Source organism: Sinocyclocheilus grahami, unplaced genomic scaffold, assembly GCF_001515645.1.
Source record: "Sinocyclocheilus grahami isolate Dianchi unplaced genomic scaffold, SAMN03320097.WGS_v1.1 scaffold738.1, whole genome shotgun sequence".
NCBI lineage: Eukaryota > Metazoa > Chordata > Actinopteri > Cypriniformes > Cyprinidae > Sinocyclocheilus > Sinocyclocheilus grahami.
The window spans coordinates 551,421-569,453 of record NW_015505917.1 but is presented as its reverse complement, the minus strand read 5'-3'; the positions used below and the strand labels follow the sequence as shown (position 1 = coordinate 569,453).

Here is an 18,033-nt window from a genome sequence, read left to right as displayed (position 1 = left end):
CAACGAGGCATTTACAAGCTTGATCTACCGTCATACTATCTCAGCCCTATGTTGTTTTAATAGGCTAAATTAATATGAAGGGGTATGGTGTTTTCTTCATAAACTGTTCAGCGATTAATGATTCCATAATTTTTTGGCTAATTTTCTCCTATCTGCCTGGGTGGGGGAGGAGGTGTATTCGGATCTTATCAAGGAGAACTGAATGTAAAGACGTAGCTTCTATTCATCATTTGATCCATGAATATAGCTTCATAGGTCTGAAGCCCCTGAAGCGTTCTCCAAAATGATTCAACTTAAGATTTTTATCCAAGTCAATTTGCATCAGTTTCCCTGTCAGCAGTTCCCCAACTGACTGAATGGAAATGGCAAAGACTACGTCAGTAGCATTGCTCACACAAAAGCCTGCAGATATAATACATACTACAGTTTTGTCACAGCAAAATGAAGGTGTGTTCATGTCATGTTGGAATTACTATAATTACGAGATTCCGGTTTGTAAAAAGCATTCACACAAGCATACATACCATACAGTTTAATGTAGCTAGCACATAGCTGAATGTCCCACTAAACTAACCTATAACTTTATTAATAAGCCTCTTGCATAATGACTATTATTTGTAGTACTGTAGTAATAACTCAAATCACACGGTCATTTTTGCGCTAATAGTGTTACCATAAAAATACATAATTCTAAGTCAGAGAATGTGAACAGAACCCGAGTAGAACGTCCAGAGTTGTCATCTAGTAATTATGGTTATTATGACATGGTGTGAATACAGCATGTCTCCACTTTACTTTAATATTTTAGGATTATTAGTGGTAAGTTTCATCTCTGTATCACGTCTACAGTAGATGGTATCTGGCTCCAAAATAAGTGGTCCTTTTCCCACATAAGCAATATATATATATTATGTATATATTATATTATACATATAATAAGAAATATACATATACGTATGTATATATTATATATGACTGTCAATCCAAATTGACAATATTATTGTTGTTGTTGTGTATTAATAATAATAAACAATATATTTTATTTTTATCACATTCTTTTTTTAATTATTCATCACACTATTTCCTGCATAAAAATATTTTTAGTAGTAACAACAACAATAATACTAATACTAATAATAACAAGAACAAGAACAACAACAGCAACAATAATAATAATAACAACAATTATTTATATTATAAACTATACAAATGATAAATTATTATTATTATTAATACTACTATTATTGTTTCTATTATTATATTATTATTTATATTGTAAACTATGCAAATTATACAACAACAACAATGATAATAATAATAATAATAATAAGTATACATATTTTTTTTGCATTCACATTAAATGTCGGATTGAAATATATTACAATTTGTAACATGAAAAACTTGAAAGTAAAATTCTGAAAGATGACTTTAAAAACCTTTTAGATACATAGTGATACAGCCAAACTGATCCGAAATATAGATATATATTTAATAATAGATAATAATATAGAGCATCCAGCGGATTGTAGGACAATAAATAAAAATAATTAAGAGGCCTATTAGTGCTTCAAACTGAGCTGTGATACTCACAATGTGCAACTGCAGGTAGTCTCCGAGGCCCTGGCTGCTCTCCACCTGCACCAGGATGGCATCACTCTGCTGGGTGCTGAAGCCCACAGCCAAACGGTCTGCCCTGGTGCTCGGCCGATCATTGGGGGCCCATGTGTACGTGATGAGTGCTCCTCCTCGCCCAAAAATATATGTGGTCCCAGCTGCCAAATGAAGGAAGACACATAACATGAGCTAAGGATTCAAAGATGTTTCATAAGACAAAGGAAAATAAGAATGAAAGCGAGATGTGGAGCAGCACAGCAGGAGGGATGCAGCAATGTGAATGTGTGAGGCAAGATGGATGCTAAAGAACCATCTCACATCGCATATTTGCCCTGTGCTCTGCCTCATATGAGATAAAAGCATCTCTGTCTTTAATATGTTGCCATCTGTTCTGATGTGCCTTGAATGCTCATTTGCATTGCGTTTCCTTAGTGACAAATGTCATATTCAGGACTGCCATTTCAGAAACAAGCATCCTGCGCCGGTTTGGAGCTGAAATGCTTTATTGGCCTTGAAAAGAAGGGCCCTTTTCAGTGCGATCTTCACCCACTTCTTGCCCTCTTGTTGCTCTTGTTCTTCGCCACATACTTAGGTGCTAATATTTCACTGCCATTGGACATGGCATCGAATCACAGCGGCTGTATAGAAACGAGTATCTGAAATGGAGCCAGTGCCGTGCTGCGTCAGCTTGGTAAGAAACCACCGCAGGGCGGGAGGGATGCCAAGCTATCCACGCTGAAACAGCCCTAGAGAATGAACCTGGGCAACTGTGTTGACCGATTTGCCAGGGTAAAACGAGAGGTTGTAATGTGAGCTGCCTCACTGTTTAAGCACAATAGCACAGTGCAGGCAGAGGTGAACAAAGTCCAGCTATACTTAATGAACGACGTAGAAAAACACATCAAGAAGGTCCCAGAAACAAGACACATAAAAAACAATTTAATAGAATGTTTTCCGAGGTATTTTTGCAATTACAGCTGATCCTAATTAAATTCTTTTAAAGGCAGGATAGGTGATTTGTTTCCAAAATTTTTTTTGTTATGCTGTTTGAAAGTCTCTTCACATTCTGATAGCAATTACTAAGTTAAATGGTCTAAATATTAGGGATGTAACAGTATTATCATATCATATAATATCATCGTGGTCAAATGACGATATGAAATGATAGGTCTTTCAGGCAAAAAATTTAGTTTTTAAAATATATTTAAACTTCTTATTCTAACATAAAAGGTTTTTAAAGTTGTGTTTTGGGCCATTATGCTTTGGCACAGTATCTGTGAAACAAACTAAAACCGAAAGCACAATATGGCTTAATCCCTTCATCAAGTCTGTTTTTGCTGCACATTTCAAAGCGAAGCGCGCACTGTGTTCAGGTGATCAGCCCGTGATCCAGTGTTTTCTGAGCCTCAGAACGGCTCCATTCACAGTTAATGAATGCAGTGAACTCATTTATTGCATGTGCTGTTAGTTTAACATGCGTTTGGAAATGTAACGCCCACCAGTTAGGCTTTTTTAAGGGGAAGTCGTGGCCTAATGGTTAGAGAGTTGGTCTCGTAACCCAAAGGTTGCAGGTTCGAGTCTCGTACCGGCAGGGATTGTAGGTGGGGGCAGTGAATGTACAGCGCTCTCTCCCACCTTCAATATCATGACTGAGGTGCCCTTGAGCAAGGCACCGAACCCCCAACTGCTGGCTGCCCATTTGCTGCCCATTTCTCTGGGTGTGTGTTCACTGCTGTGTGTGTGCACTTTCGATGGGATAAATGCAGAGCACTAATTCACTAATTGGCCTCACGTCACTTTTTTTTTTCGCGGCTCACTGAAGCTAGAATTTTCCTTCAAAATAAAAGCTCTACTGCCATTTTTGTCAAAATAAAAGCTTAAAAGTGCAGAATAAATTGCTGACAGCTAGAGGTTTAAATGGGTAACGTTACTGCAGTCCAAATTCAAAATATCTAATTACCTACTGTAGTGTAAAGCAAAAAAATGCTAATATACCTACAAAATATTAATTTGAATTTATATTACAGTGGAACTGTTTTACAATATATGGCTATTACTGTCATTGGAATAACAATAATATCAATTTATTGTATATCAATTATATTCTAATTTGTTTGGCTTCCTAAAACACCAATGTTAATGTCATTTAGACTGAGACAGTATACCACAACTAAATAGAGGGTTGAGACCCCTTTAAAGTTCAGAAAAGGGAAGGTGTTATTATTGTAATATTATGCGCTATGTACTGTAATGAGACATAATGTAATCTGACAGCTTTGCACTCAACAATCCACCAACAGCCTCTCTCATCATTTCGCTGGTTATTCTCTGGCCTGTTTGTGTGTGGTTATGTGTTTTGGAGGAGGCGTGGCTTTGGAGATTGATTTGCAGGGAGGGTGGAATCTTATGCATTCAAAGCTAGCTTGCTATTGCTAGCTTTTCAGAAATCACTAAATGTCTCAGAACAACTTCGAAAAATATATATATAATATAATAGGCCTATTATATATATCCATAAACACAGGTGTCCTACACTTTTAGAAAAATGGTACACAAGTATCCCAAATATTTTCCATCGTAACAGACTCTGTTCATTTTTGTTTGTTTTGCCCATTCCTATTCATCCCAGTGGTCAGGGTTTCATACTGACACATGTCGGCCAGTTACATACATCAAATGAAATGGATATTTTTGGATTTAATGGCAACATATTTTGCGAGTTGTTGGTGGTTTGTACCGGCTCACAGGGATTTTTCCTTGTTTTTCCTAATTTTTCCTTGTTTGCATCCGCTTTTAAGGTGTGTTGCTTTCTTTCTGGACTTCATCATGGACTGTGCTATATACTCTTTCAATGTTATTATTTGTCTTTAATATGCATTTTGTGTTTGAAGTTATTTTCTCCCCTAGATGCACTTTTATGTTTGTTTCATCAAAACAAACTATATACAAAGTAAAATATAAATATAAATACATTTTTATATAAAGTAAAATATAAAATTAAGTTATTTTATATTTCATTTTATTTTACACTTTTTCAACAAATTGAGTAAAATAAAAATATATTTATATTATAAATATATAATGAAAATAAATATAAGTAAATTTTGGTAACTTTACACTAAAATCTCATTTGTTATCATTAGTAAATTCATTAACTAACAATAAGAATTTTTTAAGCATTTGATAATATTTGTTAATACAATTGTATTGTTAACATGTTAGTTAACAAAAATAAATTTGTGTTAACAGACAGAACTTTTGATTTTAATAATGTATTTAAATTAACACTAAGATTAATAAATGCTCTAGATGTATTACTCACTGTTTAATCCTTTTAACTGCATTACCAATATTGACCAATGAAACCTTATTGTAACCTTATTGTAAATTGTTACCAAAACTTTAATCAAATTTCCAAAGCTACTAGCAAGAAAAGTTTTTTCCAAGGAAACTGGAAAAAAACTGCTTGTGCTATCTTTCTCACTTGTGCTACATATTTTGTCATCTAATGAAATAACATCCACACGGTCTGTTCTGGAGTTGCAAAGCATCTCTAACATTATTTAAAAGCTCTTCAAACATCTGTCAGGTGCTTTCCGTTTGTCACGCTCGACACTCGGCATCTGCTGTAAGGCCAGATATTTGTTCATCATTGGTAGATTGAGACGAGGGTTTTCTTGAACGGCCTTCTAAGTGATTAATGGTTTGCTAAATGACTGACCCCCCACTTTTACCTCAAATCTCACCTAAATACCTGGATGCCAAAGTGGAGCCACCTGTCATTCCTGGCACTTGTGGTCATCTAAATGAGCAAACAGAGGAAGTGTGGGGAATGTAATTAAGTGTTCTGGCGAGTGGTCCCCTAGGTGGGATGTGGGTTACAGAGTGCTGAACACCTGCTCATGAAAGCTGCTAACTAACTTGTTGAGCTTGGGCCGCCACGCATCACAACAACTGTTTGAGCCGTTGAAATATGAGGAACGGTTATAATGAAATGCTAAAACACATGGGATCATTCAGGCCTATTCCTTTAATTGGAGCTAAAGTGTCTGTTGTCAGCAGAGTCCAGAATTACCACTTGCCAAGCGCCGAATAAAAGTAAAATTTTGTATTGGCTATTAAGCCAATTAAAACTGGTTGCCAGTAATTTAATTCAGAACTGCAACATAATATAAAGTTTAAATCAAATTATAATAATGATAGTCTGACCCTCACTGATGTAAGCAGCATGTCATTCAAAAGAAAGACAAACAAACCGCCTACCTACTTACTTTTACGTCAATGGAAAATTAAGAGTTCATCTACAATGCCTGATTTTTTTTTTCCCATGACACACATGGAATATTTCTCACATTAATCCAGCTAGACAAACATATCAGGAACAATGCCACAATGTGTCTTGACATTTGTGACAGGCGCCATTTCATTGAGAGACAGATACTGACTCGTCTCATATTATTCTATGAAAAACAGCTCAACAAGTCCAGCGTCAAAGAGATATAAATATATATCTTTTTAATAAGAAATGATGCAAAATATACAGTGGGGAAAAAAAGTATTTAGTCAGCCACCAATTGTGCAAGTTCTCCCACTTAAAAAGATGAGAGAGGCCTGTAATTTTCATCATAGGTATACCTCAACTATGAGAGACAAAATTAGAACTACAATGTGATTTTCTGGATTTTTTTTCTCATTTTGTCTCTCATAGTTGAGGTATACCTATGATGAAAATTACAGGCCTCTCTCATATTTTTAAGTGGGAGAACTTGCACAATTGGTGGCTGACTAAATACTTTTTTGCCCCACTGTACCTTCATGGCTGTTAAGGAATATTTATGGATGGGAAGCTTCTCAATTTGCTCACCATTGGCAGTTGGGTTGTATAGTGAACCTACTTTGCTTCATAAACCATATATTGCGTCTAGACAACCCACGTGACTGCATTGGCCCAAGGACGTTTTTTATGGGACGTTTAGCCTGGCGCTTCACAGCAGAGATGAAACTTAACCACTGCTATCATGATGCAATCAGAAAGTGTATAAAGTCTCCAAAACAGAATTGACTTCCTCACTCAGAAGGAATAAGAATTTATCGGCTTGGTTATTTTCTAAATGTTGGAATCTGATTCCACTCTATATCACTTTAGGGTTGTGCTAAACAAATCAATATCACTTCACGTAGGCCTCTGATAATGTTGTCTGCCTTAGATTAGTTATGACCTATACTCATTTATCTGCCCTTGAAAATTATGACATAAAACCATTCATAGCCTTTTCTATAGATGATAGAAAGGATCCTTGTTTTTGCAAATAAATATTTGCCCAAGAAAAGAGGATGTTGATATGGTACATTTAAGCCGTTACTGGGCACTCACAATATTTCTATTACTCCACAATGGCTCTTTGTTAGGCTTTAGTGTAGTGGAACAAGCAAGGGCCAGTGCATTAAGTTCCTGATAGGTTAAGTATGTGTAAACAGAGTTTAATTCAATAAACACACTGAATGAACTGTCCACACACACCATCTTTGGGGGGGGGGGGGGGGGGGAGTCTTGGAGGCAAAAATTCAATTTTCCTGCTTCAGTTACTCCCTGTAATTCAACTAAAAAGACTTGTGTGTATTGAACAAGATAAAACCATTTCCTGAGCCGTGTGCCATTTAAAACTACCAATCACAAAACAACTTTTATAATCCTGACTGTATCAAACAGGACTTTTGGGCAGGATATATTAAAGTGCTTGTCCCTTTGTTAGGCTGTTGCTGTCACAGACATGAATCATTGTTTGCTTGCTATCTTTTTAAAAGTGGTATTATGGAGAATTTGATTGGACAAAAATGTAAGACTATATTTTTATACATAAATTCAAAAACATATAAAATAAATGTAAAAAATCAGCACGCACACAAAGGCTTCTGAATAAATTTAGAATCACTCAGCTTAGAATAGTCTTCAAATCTTAATACTTTTTTTTTTTTTTGCCTAGAGGTTCTGACTAAACTTTGGTCTATTTAAAAATGCAAGAAACAAAAAGCAGAGTGAAAATATGCAAATATGTACAGAAATACGTACAAAAAAACTAAATAAATAAGTTAGTGTGCCTGACCTACTTAAAGAAAAAACATTAGAGTGATGACTAAACTGAAGAAAAAGACTAACATTAGTGATATGTATAAAATTACTTAGTTCTTAGTTTTATTAATTTGAACACACGCACCCCCCCCCCAAACACACACATATTTTTTCCTCTTTAGTCCATTGTGTATATATATTTAATAGACTAAACTTTCAAATGGCATTTAATCTGTCCCTGATGAGATTTTAAACTGTGTGAGCCATCTTTTCTTTTGCTTCTAAGATTAATAAACATTCCACAGAGTTTTCCTATGGTAATATCACAACTCGAAACCCCGTGGGATAAAAAAGCAAACACATAATAACAAAAATAAATGAAATTTTTTTTTTGACTACATCACCTCCCCAATGAACAGTTGAGCAAAGTGATTTATTCTCGCTCTTTTCATGCAGCTCCGAAACGGGTTTTACATGTTTCTTCTTTTCAACAAGGCAAACAACAATCTCCAATAAAGCGTTGGGATTGGATTTCACTGAGAGCCCCAGTGAGATGCTGTGATTAGATAAGCTCTTTGTATGGAGGCTAAAGGGAAGTGAGTTAGGAGCAGTGCAGTTATTTGCTGTGTGTTCCCAGATGCCCACAGACCGAGGTATATTGGAATCATGTCCACTGGATCATGTGTGTACAGGCTCAGTCCTTCTGGACCTGACATTCCTCACAGTTCTGGGACTCAAAGTCAGCATACAGACACATGAAAGTGGCCAAAAGATGAGGAAAACTATACAACGCTCCAGAGATATTTGTGCAAGATTTCACATTTCTTGAATTAATTATTCCAAGTTATTAAGTGATGCTGCAGTAATGTGTTAATGAGCATTACTGCAGCAAGGGTATAGCGCAGGATAATGGTGAAAGAACTAGCTCATTTTCCATTGTCTTTGCGCAAGCAGAGGTAGACTACTACGTACTTCAAATGAACAATTTAATCTGATACACAGGTTTGTGTATCCATAAATTCAAGATATTAAATTCTTCTAGGTCTGTGTCTTTGGTTAAACAATTGATGTTAAACATTCTTTTTAAAATAGATAGATAGATAGGGTGATGGAGATAGATAGGGAGACAGACAGACAGACAGACAGACAGACAGATAGATAGATAGATAGATAGATAGATAGATAGATAGATAGATAGACAGAATTTCCAAATATACTTGGCTTCATGACATTTTAATTTGAATCGTTGTTATTTACTTTAAATTAACATTTCACTTCAAAAATTAATGTTTTCGTCAGCACATAATTTTTGTTGTGGTATCAAAGGCTTCTAAATATAGAATGAAAAGTAATTAAGGGGAGAAAAAAAAGGAAATAATAAAAGATAAATGAATATTTCCTCTCTGGATGTGGACTGTATGCCAAAAACAAACCAGCTGCCGCTTTTGGGACGACTAGAACATTTTTGTTAGATCCATCCCAAGTATTTTATTTTCTATGGATTCAGTTCAACTGCTTTGCACTGCTTTTCTTTTGCTGGGCGTTTAGCTGCAATATTATTGCCAGAATGATCCATCCAGCTCAGCAGTTAGAAAAAAGCTAAATATTTTTGTAGAAACCATGATACATTTTCTTAAGAAAAGAAATAGAAAGTAAAAAATAAATGAATAAATCAATAAACACACTGAATGAACTGTCCACACACACCATCTTGGGGGGGAAATGTCTTGGAAGCAAAAATGTAATTTTCCTGCTTCAGTTACTCCTTGTAATTCAACTACTTGAACTACTTGTGTGTACTAATGTCTTTACTATCATTTTTGATCAATTTAATGCAATTTAATTGCTTAATAAAAGTATATATATTAAATCTTACTTCAAACTTTTGAATGGTAGTGTATCATAGTTGCACAATTGATAATAATAAGATATTATCAATCTTCTTGATCACCAATTCAGCATATTAGAATGATTTGTGAGGATCATGTGACACTGAAGACTGGAGTAATGATGCTGAAAAATCAGCTTTTGCCAGCACAAGAACAAATTACATCTTAAAATAAATTCAAACAGAAAACATTTATTTTTTCAGGGAGCATAAGAGACTGTCAAAAATATTAACATCTGAATTATTCCAAACTTTTGGCTGCAGGTTTTGACCAAAGACTTTGAAGTTTTGAATATGGACCTTGTATATTCTCGTCATTTACTGTACTTGAACCAACTTATTTAAATATTTAAATATACATCAGAAATGAACCTTTATGACTATTAGCTCAGACTCTATAGCATTAATTTCCTAGCTATTTCATAACACAAATGTAAAATCAAGTCTGTTCAAATATACAGCATGTAGCATGAAACACGCACTCATTTTTAGCGTTTGGAGAGTGATTAACCTTTTGAATAAGTTTGCCTGCCAGTCAGAGTGCTACGCTCATCAAGGTAAATGTGAACACCCATCATTTGCGGTTCATTAAGTCCACGCGTTCAGCCAAACCCAGACGCTTCTGACAACTCGGATAACTTGCAGCACTCCTACAGAAACCAAGTTAAGGTCTCTCTTGTTTCAGTGGTGCAGAAAAACAGAACCATATAACATTAGTTTATATCAGATTTACCTTCCTGCTGGTATGAACAAATATTGTGGTAACAATACTACAGTACGCTATTAAAAAAACTGAGCAGACTTGTTATTTCCAGCAGTCACAATGCAAAATCTGCAAAGGAACCGACGCAGTCTACTTAGCATTCTTTGCAGACACTCACATGTTTTGCAACACAATATTTGCTTCTCTCCCACAAAACCATTCTACGGGTGCCAGGGTGTATTAACCTCCTACATTACGCAGGATAAACCACACCGGATTTATACTTATTTTCCCACAGTGTGGAAGTAGACGTTGAGACTTGATAAGCAAGCTCTGCAGGCTAAGAACATCCTGCACATTTCAAACAGGAGCAGCAAATATAACACTCTGCAGCAAAATTACAATAAGACTAGGGATGCGAGAACAACCAAATAGGATCTAAATACTAAATAAGTCCTGTTAGCATTATTGTGGGGTCTGTTAATAGCGACAATGCTATTTACAGTATGAAAAAGCAATCTGAAAAAGCCGGGCATGCAAGATTTAATTGAAACCACAAGACCTGGAATACATTTTTTATGGGTTGTTTTCCAAAGCTGCAAATGAAATTCATTTTATGGTGTGGACCAATAATAACACTCTGGGCTCTCAGCCATAACCATAAATAAGCTACACGACTTTTGAAAGAATAAATATGAAAAAAATATTAACTTTTTTTTTCTGTAGGCATTTTCTGATGTCTAATCACAAAGGAAGCAAACAAATTAGCAGAACTTACTTTCACCTGAACATTAGTGTTCTATCGAATAACTTCTCTAGATTACCATATTACCTTGGTTAATCAAATCTAAATGGGTTTTTAAGTTGACAGTGTGGATGGAAATCAAATGAAGACTTGTACCCTGCAGTCAGGCTAACTGCATAGCGCTGAAATATTAGCAATTTCCTGTAATTGCGGAAACCTGGCAGTGAATTACTCTCAGTGTGAGACGCTTCGGCGAGGGACTGGACTTCCCTCTGAGAGGCGTTTATGAAGTTGCAGGTGTCCAATCTGATATTTCAAACTGTTGGACAATTCTGAGTTAAAGATTGTTTACCATTTATACTAATGTGAAATCTCAGGTGGCTTTCCATCAGTTAAAGGTGCAGTATGTCATTTTTTTTGGATGCTACGGGTTTTATAATCAAAGAAAACTATATATGTGTAGATTGATTCCCTCAAGCAACGTTAACACTGCGTCTCTGTGGCACTATTTTGACCAGCAACAGTAACTCAACCAATGGCGTGAGTTGAGGGCGTGGCTATCTGTTTAAGATTACCATATTACCTTGGTTAATCAAATCTAAATGGGTTTTTAAGTTGACAGTGTGGATGGAAATCAAATGAAGACTTGTACCCTGCAGTCAGGCTAACTGCATAGCGCTGAAATATTAGCAATTTCCTGTAATTGCGGAAACCTGGCAGTGAATTACTCTCAGTGTGAGACGCTTCGGCGAGGGACTGGACTTCCCTCTGAGAGGCGTTTATGAAGTTGCAGGTGTCCAATCTGATATTTCAAACTGTTGGACAATTCTGAGTTAAAGATTGTTTACCATTTATACTAATGTGAAATCTCAGGTGGCTTTCCATCAGTTAAAGGTGCAGTATGAAATTTTTCTGGATGCTACGGGTTTTATAATCAAAGAAAACTATATATGTGTAGATTGATTCCCTCAAGCAACGTTAACACTGCGTCTCTGTGGCACCATTTTGACCAGCAACAGTAACTCAACCAATGGCGTGAGTTGAGGGCGTGGCTATCTGTTTAAAAAAAAATCTATATCTATTTTGGACTAAATCTGTTTCAAAGTCATTATTTTATTTGATTATGCTAGTGGTACCAAAATTACATCCTTTGCACTTAGACTGGCAAACATCAGTAAGAAAATACAAGCCCTACCTTGTTTACTGAGGTGTTTTCTTTATGAGGTGATATCAAATTTATAGTATTCATTCACTATTTTTGTAACGGAGGTAGTGAGACACCTTTAAGCTTCACCTTAGACAATACGGTTTTTGAAAAAAAAAAAACTTGTCTGGCTCATTGATGTTTTGCAAAAAGAAATGCGTCAAGCGCCGCAGATGTCAACTCTGTCACTCGTATTAAGCTGCTAGTTCAGATGAGAACATTGACAGATGAGGCTTGCTAAAAAGTGAAACGAGGGGTCAGATTAAGCTTTATAACTCGCATATCTACCAGGAATGAGTAAATGCTACTGTAAACAGTTGAGTCTCTTGAGGTTTCTGATGTACTGCTTTGCTGCAGAACTGTACGCCATATAACTTATTAAACCTCAAGATGCAGGGTGTCCTATTTTTGTTGGCAGCTTCAATAAACAAATCAGTGCATTCCCCACTAGGGCTCTGTAAGTGCACCAGAACCCCCCCCCACCCTCAATTCACAACACAGTCACAAACCCGTCACAGACAGTACATGCAGTATTTTATTAAAAAGACCAGGAAGGGGAGCTGAATAATTGATGTGAAGATTATAAACACCTTTCTTTTTTAAATAAATAAATAAACATATCACATGTTTAAAAAAGGTGAAAATTAACACCTTAGATTACATGTATAACAGATTTAAATCACTCAGGAGATGCCAAGCTGCCAAAGAAGTTTGACTGATAATCACTAGGGATTTGCAAATATACCTATTTTTCTAATATTTTTAGTCACACGGTTGCCTGAATGACTATTTGACTAGTCGGTCTGTATACGTCTGTATAATTAGGCAACTTTACCATTGTAATCTCTATTCAGATGCATTTCTTAATGGGACGAGTCTTTTTTTTTTTTGGTAACTGAAAATCTTTGGCCAATATTCTTTCAAATATCTTCTTTTGTGTTCCACATAAAAAGAAACTCAAACAGGTTTGGAACAACATGAGGGTGTAGGGTTGCACGATAAATCGGAATGGAATCGAGATTGCGACTCCACAGAAGCTGCGATTGTCATACGTATCTTTCAGTGAAGCACAGTTCTGTGATCAGCAGTAAATCTCCATCCAAAGGCCAGAGGGCACTCTCGTGCTGAAACTCCAAATACGCCTCGCAGAAGAAACCCAGAAAATGCCTATTGCTGCGAGAAGGGTCTGGCTGAATCCGTGTATCATTCGATCATTCGTTTTTTTATTTAATATTGAAAGTATAAAAATGAGAAAACGGCTCCTTTTTGTTTTTTTCTCCAAAAAACGAAAAACGAGAATTCAGCTTAAATTTTCGTTTTTCGTTCATGGGTGGAAAAATGAATAAACAGCTTGAATATTTGATTTCTACATGTGGGCGGGAATTAAACGCCCCTTTCTGCTGATTGGTCAACCGAAGATCAAACCGTGCCGTCATCAGTTCTTCCGCAGTATCACACAGCAGAATAATAGTCCTCAGCTTCTGCATATATACGGATATACAGATTTGGCTGCAGCCTTGCGCTTGCACTCTCAAACTTGCACTCTCAGACTTGCACTCTCAGACACTTGCGCTTCTGCTAATTTTTTTATTTTGTTCTATTTATTGATTAGTTTTTGTTTGAATCTCTCAACATTTTACAACAGTAGCCAGGTGGTGAAGACAAGAAAAAAGAAACTAACAATGTCACTTGCAATCGCCACTTGCACTCTCCGATATCTGCGTCGTCACTTGCAATCGACACAAATCGTGCATGTTGCCAATGGAGTACAGGAGGAAAACGCTTAACGAGAGACTTTGTGCATTGCCTTCATATTCTGCTGTTCTGTAGCCACGGATTTGCGGGTCTTGTCTTTTTCTTGCAGGACCCTGTACGTTACGGTATAAAATTAGTTGTAATCGTTTAATCACAACCACAGCTTCTTGTCTCCATTGGCAAGACGCACGATTTGTGTCGATTGCAAGTGACATTGCAGGTAGCGGAGAGTGCAAGTGGCGATTGCAAGTGACTTCGTAATTTAGTTTATTTTGTCTTGTCTTCACCACCTGGCTACTGTTGTAAAATGTTGAGAGATTAAAACTAATAGTAATCAATAAATAGAACAAAATAAAAAAATAAAGACTGCAAGTGATGTCGCTAGCGGAAGCGCAAGTGTCTGAGAGTGCAAGTCTGAGAGTGCAAGCACAAGGCTGCAGCCAGACCCTTTTGATTGCTGCAGCTGAATAAACAGAAGATTCAACTGCTTTCATTGATTCAACGTGACTAATAAACACACGACTACGGCAATATACGCTTTATCAGCGTTACTAACAAAATGCGCATGACAATCGCATTCGATTAATCGTGCAGCCCTATGAGGGTGTATATATTATGACTGAATTTTCATTATAGGGTGAACAACTGTACTGTATCTTTTTTCAAGGGACATTCACATTGGATGCATTCTTATGTTAAAAAAAAACACATGGAACAGAATACAGTATTCTTCATTGTTAAAGCTAAAGTGTCATTATCGCGAACGATTTCTTCGATTCATAATCGCGCAATAAAATCGTCTGCGATTTTTTTGCGTAACTTGTCAGTGAACTACGGCTATGTGTAGTAAATTTTGCTCCATCTGAAAGCACGTGATGATGATTTCCTGCTGATTACAGAACCAGCTTTACTAACAAAATGCGCATGACAATCGCATTCGATTAATCGTGCAGCCCTATGAGGGTGTATATATTATGACTGAATTTTCATTATAGGGTGAACAACTGTACTGTATCTTTTTAAGGGACATTCACATTGGATGCATTCTTATGTTAAAAAAAACAGTTGTTGGTGTGCAACCACATGGAACAGAATACAGTATTCTTCATTGTTAAAGCTAAAGTTTTAAATTTGACTTCATGACTTATTGCATGAAGCAACAATATGAGAGGCAACAATGCCAAGGAAAGGCAGACATGTGTAAGCAACTGTATCAGTGTGTAGACTAACTATCATAATCTATGCTAATAGTGTTTTCACATCTGTAGCAATGTTAATGTTGCAGTGGTACTACACATGGAATGAATTTAGAGATTTTATGACAAGGTCCCATTAGTTCAAGTTACTTAATGTATTACCTAACATTAACAATGAGCAATACATTTGTGACAGTATTTATTCATCTTAACAATATATTAATCAGGTGCATTAAATAATATAGACAGATACAACCTTTGATTTTAATAATGCTGAAATTAACATTAACCAAGACTAACAAATGTTTTAGAAGTATTTTTCTTTGTTAGTTTATGTAATGATTGCTAACAAATGGAACCATAGTTTTGGCATGTTAAAACTCTCTATAAGAAACTGTTTCTCTAAATTCATCCCCTTCAATGCACGACTGCACAAAATATTATAGCTAAAGCAAACATTAGAAAATAAAAATCTACATAAACTAGTCAAGCACACGAATCCAGTAGTTGAGGGCGACTACTACTAGTACTGCAATTTACGTTATCTTTGTGATCTTCATGAATATTTTGTTAGGGGCATTCTACATGTAGATTTTCTTCATAAACCTAATAGAGTCTGAAAAGAAGAGGTGTGGAGGAAGAGCATATGTCCTATGAAAGCACAACATTAACACTCAATTCCCTTAAAAATCAAATTTAGCGATGCTTTCCAGTTTAAATGGGTTGTGAATCCAAAGTGATTTCTGCAATAAAACACACTAACAATATACACCATCACACAGCTGATGCACTTCCCAAGATTAATGAACACTGCCGTGTTCAGGAAACTGAGAAACACACACAAATGTAACATTAGAAATCTCCGTAATGTGGCTCTAAGCATGTAGGGTACAATACCATACGTGAAATGTCTATATTGAAATAAATGGCATTCAGTATTCTGTGTCTGACCTATTAGCTTACCTTTATCTCTATGAAAAGAGGTATATACTCTTGAATATAAACAAATTCATAAAAATGAAAGACTCTCAGTATTCTCATTAACATGAAACAAAGCACTTCTATTGTTATTTGGTAATATCTGAAAAGAAGAGAAAGAACTGACAACCTTTCACGGAGGTAAAAGCTTATTTGGATTAATGAAAGTTTCTTTAAAGAAGCGCTATATTAGAGATGAGACAGTTGCAGGCATAGAAACCCAATTCAGAGAACATTTAAAGAGCTCCACAGATGTCAGCTCAATAATGCTCTGGTCTCTCCAAAAGCCTCACTGGCAGACAACCCTGAAATGTCCTGTAATCAGCCCTGACACCCGTTTAAAGGCCAGAGGAAGAGAGAGTTGGTGAATAGAGAAAAGATATAAGGTCTTAGTAAATCATAAGAGCTTAGTAAATCATAATGTAATGTAAAATAATTGGACGGAATCATTTAGGAAGAAGCACAACGTATTAAATGTAGAATTGATATCGCATTTAATCTGCTATTTGATTAAACAGGTCTTTGTCATGTAAGTGAATAAAGCAGCGCTGGCATACGCTGCTGGCATGTAGGGTACAATACCATACGTGAAATGTCTATATTGAAATAAATGGCATTCAGTATTCTGTGTCTGACCTATTAGCTTACCTTTATCTCTATGAAAAGAGGTATATACTCTTGAATATAAACAAATTCATAAAAATGAAAGACTCTCAGTATTCTCATTAACATGAAACAAAGCACTTCTATTGTTATTTGGTAATATCTGAAAAGAAGAGAAAGAACTGACAACCTTTCACGGAGGTAAAAGCTTATTTGGATTAATGAAAGTTTCTTTAAAGAAGCGCTATATTAGAGATGAGACAGTTGCAGGCATAAAAACCCAATTCAGAGAACATTTAAAGAGCTCCACAGATGTCAGCTCAATAATGCTCTGGTCTCTCCAAAAGCCTCACTGGCAGACAACCCTGAAATGTCCTGTAATCAGCCCTGACACCCGTTTAAAGGCCAGAGGAAGAGAGAGTTGGTGAATAGAGAAAAGATATAAGGTCTTAGTAAATCATAAGAGCTTAGTAAATCATAATGTAATGTAAAATAATTGGACGGAATCATTTAGGAAGAAGCACAACGTATTAAATGTAGAATTGATATCGCATTTAATCTGTCTTGTTGCTATTTGATTAAACAGGTCTTTGTCATGTAAGTGAATAAAGCAGCGCTGGCATACGCTGCTTTTAAACCCCGTTAGAGCTTTTGGTTTCATGCTGTACATAATTATTTACAGTATCAAAGCAGAGACTCTGCCTCAAGCTAAAGCTAAGATATTAAAACTTACATATTTCACACACTTAGAGAGCATGGATAACGATGACTTGTGAATGTGAATATCCAATTATTGTTGCAGGCCCAAAAATAAATAAATAAACCAAACAATTTATTTTTACATCCCCTTGCTGGATAATTAAATTTATTATATATGTTTCTTTTTTATAATTTTATCTGCCTTAAGTTTTAGCTCACATCTTTTATGTATTTTTAGATAAAAAGTTTACGAGTAGTAGTTGGATTTTATTATTATATATAAAATATTTTATATTATTATATACACACTCTGTTAGAAAGTAATACATATTTTTAAATGTCTTTTTGTAAAGCTTGAGATCATGTATATTGAAATTGCTATAAAAATTTCTTTATATAAATGTGTAAATATAATTACAGTTATCATTATCATTATCAGAGTGCATGACCAAAGCAGAATGCTTTAATGTGAGTACAAGAAATGGTGCATAAAAAACCACATCCACATTCACGAATATGTAAAGAAAACATGTAATTCCCTTACCTTTAATTTGAGAGAGTAGCAGAAATCACAGCAG

The 18,033-nt window shown here is 35.7% G+C and overlaps 1 protein-coding gene across 1 annotated transcript in view; it reads right to left on the bottom strand.

The window, feature by feature from the left end:
- Positions 1–18,033, bottom strand: part of nrxn2a (neurexin 2a) — a 401,294-nt gene that overhangs the window by 44,946 nt on the left and 338,315 nt on the right. The window contains exon 20 of the mRNA XM_016244908.1: positions 1,591–1,772. Coding sequence (XP_016100394.1) covers positions 1,591–1,772 — 182 coding nt within the window. The remainder of the gene's footprint in view (positions 1–1,590; positions 1,773–18,033) is intronic.